Source organism: Verticillium alfalfae, genomic scaffold, assembly GCF_000150825.1.
Source record: "Verticillium alfalfae VaMs.102 supercont1.2 genomic scaffold, whole genome shotgun sequence".
Lineage (NCBI taxonomy): Eukaryota > Fungi > Ascomycota > Sordariomycetes > Glomerellales > Plectosphaerellaceae > Verticillium > Verticillium alfalfae.
In genome coordinates, this window is record NW_003315037.1 from 2,838,086 (window position 1) to 2,842,920 (window position 4,835).

The following is a 4,835-nucleotide window of genomic DNA, read 5'->3' on the forward strand; positions in this document are numbered from 1 at the left end:
TTCTGGAGACCGACGCCTAGCTGCGGAACAGACCGCTTGGACGCCGGGGTCGCCGGCGAGTTGGGCAGACCCCCACCGCCCAACGCCGCCTCGGCCGCCAGCCTGATATGTTTGACGTGTGTCCTGTCGAGGAGTTGCGTGATCGGGTCGTTGAATGCAGCAGTCGGCAGTGGCAGCGTCTTGGGGCTCGTGGCGAATCGGCCTTCCTGGGTGTACGGGTGCGTTCGTACGCCGACAAACTCGCGATCATCCCAGTCGCCGGCCTCCTCGCGCGCCTGGGCCTCGGCCGCGCGAGAAGCAGCCTGCATCTCGGCGAGCGCCGCCCTCGACTCCTCCGTCCGTTCGTCGCGCAGCCTCCTGTCCTCTTGCCGCAGTTGTTCGAGAGCCTCTGCGTGGTCGTCTCTTCCCGCCTCTGCAGCCGTGCGCTTCTCAAACTCTGCCTGTGATGCTTCCTCCTCTTTTTGTGACCGCAGTCTTGCCGCCTCAAAGTCCTTCTGCAGCATGACGAGCGCATCGTATTCGCGCTGGTTCCTCGCCGTCGCATTGATGTAGTCGTGCTGGTCATCCGTGAGTTCGTGCTCGTGCTCGTGCTCGTGCTCGTGCTCTGCCTCGCCGTCGAGAAGAGCGGCCTCCTCGGCAGAGCGGCGTGCGGTCGAGTAGTCCACTTCTTCGAGATCGCCGTCTGCCGCCTGGCGCAGCAGGACGGGGCTGTCTTGATCCTGCCTGGGCTTGGGCTTGGCGGCGAACTTGCCGTACGGAATACCGACATCGTCAGGCGTCGTCTCGCGAAGGGGCGGGCCGAAGAGTCGCACGTAGTGGTTGTATTCCTCTTCGTTAAGGTAGCCTTTGGGCAGGGTGTCCCTGAACCGTTGCTTGGCCTCCTGAACGATCTGCTCAATTTCGGCAGCGCCCTTGTGTCCGGCGTTTTCAGGCGAAGCATGTTTGTCGGCTGGTTGTTCGGATGCAAGCGATGACATTTGGTTGTCGAGGGCTCGGCTGGTCGTGGCAAACGATCGAAGTGTCGAGGCAGGTAGCGTCGTCCGTGATGGGAGGATTCTTTGCGACGCAAAGCTCGCTCCCCTGTTTGACAGCGTTGTCGTCGCGACAGTGTGTCCAGTCCAGGGTGTCAGTCGGGCCCTGCAGCTGGGGCAAGCTTTCCTCAGGCTGCCAGCAGCCAACATTTTCGACATGATGACCGGTAGCGAGTGATGATGAAGGGAATGGAAAAGGAGAGGCAAAAGGCAAGGCTCAATCGCAGAAGCTCAGATCGGCGTCTCGAGAAGGACCAGAATTTAGGTGGAGCCATTGTCAATGTGACGTACATGATTGGGTCATCTGCACTAGCCCGGACCCTGCCTTGTTGGCTGTTGACAGCCTCAGTCCGTCAAGGAGAAGGGTCCCCCCCTTGAGTCTGGGTGGCCATCCCACATGATGCGCTGCTTTCATGATACCAGAGATGGAGTACATGAGTTGAGCCAGAATCATCACAGTCACCATCTTCAACAGCAGCAAACAAAACCTGGTATCATTCACATGGGCAGCAGTTCTAGCGTCTACCCCTTGGTCCATTACTTACCTGTCTTGGAGCTCACGCTTCGAGCCTCGCGCCTCGAACTGCATTGGCAAGCCTCTTGACCCCACGGGTCGCTGCCTTCCACCTCTACTCATCTTTGCCCAGGTCAGCCAGCGTCCTGAAGGCCGAGGGGCCGCGCTGGCGGCGCCCTCGTCTTTCCGGCGGGACCGGCACCACGGGCGGCGTCTCTAGCTGGCGGGTTCACGAGGTTAAAGCTCGACTTTTCGGCGGCTTGCAAGGGATCGATCTATAGAGGCCCAGTTAGGCAACCAATCCGTGAACATGGACCAGAACCCGGCCGCGGGCACGCCGAAGAGGTAATAACGCACTGCAACGAGCGTGACGACGTAGAGGGCCGCGATGGTGAAGAGGTGGCGCAGGATCGAGACGATATCGAAGCCCGAGTTGTAGGGCCGCGACGGCGGCAGGCCGCCGCTGCCGGCCGCCGCGCCGACGCCCTGGCCGCCGAGGGTGCGGCCGGGGGTGCCGAAAGGAGGCGCCGCCGGTCTTGGTCTTGTCGGGCAGCTTCATGGCGTTGGCGACGGCGTTGGCGAGGGCCGGCGGGTTGGCGCCGCGGATCGTCTCGATGGGCTTGCCGGCGTGGAAGATGACGAAGGTCGGCATGGCGCTGACGCCGTGGGCGCGCGAAATGGTCGACTGCGTGTCGACGTTGATCTTGCAGAAGGCGGCCTTCTTCGGCTTGGAGTACTCGTTGGCCATCTTCTCAAAGTGCGGCGCGATGGCCTTGCAGGGGCCACACCAGTCGGCGTAGACTGCGCTTTGGTCAGCGAGAGATCACCAGGGATCACCAAAGGTGGGGAAGGGGTGGCGTACAGTCTGCGACGACAACGTTCGTGCTGTTCAGAACGTCCTGCCATTGTGACGGTGACTGGATGCTGATGAGGCCGCTCATGATGGGCTGTGCGTTTGTGTTGTTTTCGTGAGGACCACAGGGAAATTGTCGGAGATCCTGAGGAGAGGGAAAAGAGAAGAGAAGGGGCAATGCGAATCGAGGCGCAGAGGATACGGTTGATGAAGACAGCAGATGGATGATGGAGGCCAGCCTGGACATTGGCGTGATCGTTCCATTGGGGCGGGAGAATGAAGTGGACCTGGCCTAGGCACAGCTCCCTGGTCGCCTTCGGGAGGGACTGGGGAAGATAAGCTCGAATTGGGTAGGTGGTGTTACTGATAAGGGGTTCTGCCGGATATGTGCATCGAGTCCACAATTGCGGGACCAGAAACTTTTGCTTTTCGGTTTGAGAAGGTGCCGCTGCTGCTGCTGCTGCTGCTGCTCTTGCTGGATCCTCTCGATAGCCTCGTTTTGTCATAACTTCACCTGTCGTTGTGCATTGTCTTTCACACATTGCCATGTCTCGCCCAGATCATCCAGAAAAGGTCAGCGACACTTCTATCGACATTCTCATGCAATCATCTAACTAGTAACAGCGCAGGAAGCTCGGCCACGATGACGAGACCCCTCCCAACCGAGACCCCCCGAGGGCTGCGGCGAGATTTCACCCCATTGAGGGAGGTCGTGACTGGACAATATCGGTGGCCATCCCCGGAAGCATTGTCGCAGAGTAGGAGAAGTTCCGTCTGGCAACAGCACACAGTCTCTAACAAGGATTCAGCTACAAGACCCTCGACCAGCGCATGACCGCCCCCGGCCGCATCGCCCGTGCCCTAGCCATCTTCAATGTCGACGAGGTTGTCGTCTACAACGATCTGCCTCCTCTCACGAACGAGGGATACCAGGAACAGCCCCTGCCGCACAAAAAGGACCGCCGCGACAATCGCTCTCACGGCGGCCACAACTCGCGGTCGTCCCACAGGAACGACAGCGAGTCCTCCATCACAGCCGACGTCGACCCCTGCCACTTCCTCACACACGTTCTCTCCTACCTGGAGGCACCCCCTTTTATGCGCAAGGCCCTCTTCCCCATCCACCCCAACCTGCGACTCGCCGGTCTCCTGCCTGGCCTCGACATGCCTCACCACCCGAACCCCATCGACATCGCCCTGCCGTACCGCGAGGGCGTGACCCTCGAGGCCATGGCCCCCAACGCCAAGGGCACCCTCGTCGACATTGGCAACCGCGCGCCCGTCCACCTCAAGGATGAGGTGCCCCCGAAGACCCGTGTCACCGTCCATCTGCCAGAGGGCGACAACGGCCCCGCCGAGGCCGTCCACCCGGCCGCCCCGCGCGAGGAGGGAGGCTACTACTGGGGCTACACGGTGCGTCGCGCCGCTTCCTTGTCGGCCGTCTTCGAAGAGTCCCCCCACGAGGGCGGCTACGATCTGAGCATCGGCACGTCGGAGCGTGGCGACTCTGTGAACCGCGCGTTCCCCGACCTGAAGAAGACGGCAAAATTCAAGCACCTGCTCATCGTCTTTGGCGGCCCCAAGGGCATCGAGCACGCCGCGTACAACGATGCCCAGCTGTATGAGATGGGCATTGGTGGGCAGGGCACGAGGCAGCTGTTCGACCACTGGGTCAACGTCCTGCCGGGCCAGGGCAGCCGGACGATGCGCACTGACGAGGCGGTCTACGTGGCCATGGCCGGTCTGCGGAGGGTGTGGGATCTGAGCTAGGCGACATGCGCAGAGGATACTGGGAAGAGGAAGCAGTGGGACGCATGAATCATGTTCACAGAGAGGAGACCAGAGTGTGTCGTGGTTGAGGATACCCCGGAATTTTTCTCAAAAGTTTACAAAGTTGGGATAACGTGCTGAATTTTGTTTCTTCCATCGACAGCGTAGTTTGAACGTCGTCACCATTCTTTGAAAAGACATCACTTGGTCACGAGAGACAAAGAAGAAGAAGAAGGACAAGGAGAAATCCAAAAAAAGGCGAAGAATTCCCTGCCTACATCCACCTCTCCCCAAGACGAACACAAGAAAAACGGGACAGAAAGAAAAAATTCCTACTCGTCGTGTTTGTAAACGCCAATCCCCGCCGTGAATCCCGCGATGTTGTCATCGTACGACGCAATGTCCCGGCCGTTGCGGGTGATCATGGCCCTCGTGCCGACAATGTTGAGGTTGTAGACCTCGACGCCCGTCGACGAGCCGACGACGCCGCTCGCCGTGGCGTTGCCGTAGACGCAGCCGCCGTGGCTGCCGCCAATGTCGAAGATGCGCTGCTGGCAGCGCGCGCCGGCCCCGATTCTGGCAGCAGGCGGTGCTGTAGTCTTTGAAGAAGCTGTAGAGTCCGGCGCCGTACATCTTGACGTCGCGCGAGGCCTCGATCTTGAGTCCC

The 4,835-nt window shown here is 60.4% G+C and overlaps 3 protein-coding genes across 3 annotated transcripts in view; 1 reads left to right on the forward strand and 2 right to left on the reverse strand.

The window, feature by feature from the left end:
• Positions 1 to 1,679: 1,679 nt before the first annotated feature.
• VDBG_02341 (conserved hypothetical protein) lies at positions 1,680 to 2,486 on the reverse strand (the record flags this gene model as incomplete). Its single annotated transcript, XM_003008107.1, has 3 exons — positions 1,680 to 1,765; positions 1,903 to 2,346; positions 2,408 to 2,486. 3 exons carry the CDS (start codon positions 2,484 to 2,486, stop codon positions 1,680 to 1,682), a joined length of 609 nt encoding a protein of 202 aa, XP_003008153.1.
• Positions 2,487 to 3,041: 555 nt separating this feature from the next.
• Positions 3,042 to 4,168, forward strand: VDBG_02342 (deoxyribose-phosphate aldolase; the record flags this gene model as incomplete). The annotated part of the gene is made up of 2 exons (XM_003008108.1): positions 3,042 to 3,148; positions 3,208 to 4,168. 2 exons carry the CDS (start codon positions 3,042 to 3,044, stop codon positions 4,166 to 4,168), a joined length of 1,068 nt encoding a protein of 355 aa, XP_003008154.1.
• A 332-nt stretch (positions 4,169 to 4,500) lies between these two features.
• VDBG_02343 (glucan 1,3-beta-glucosidase) overlaps positions 4,501 to 4,835 on the reverse strand; it is a gene marked incomplete at both ends in the record, with an annotated part of 2,488 nt that continues 2,153 nt past the window's right edge. Inside the window, one exon of the mRNA XM_003008109.1 lies at positions 4,501 to 4,760. Coding sequence (XP_003008155.1) covers positions 4,501 to 4,760 — 260 coding nt within the window. The remainder of the gene's footprint in view (positions 4,761 to 4,835) is intronic.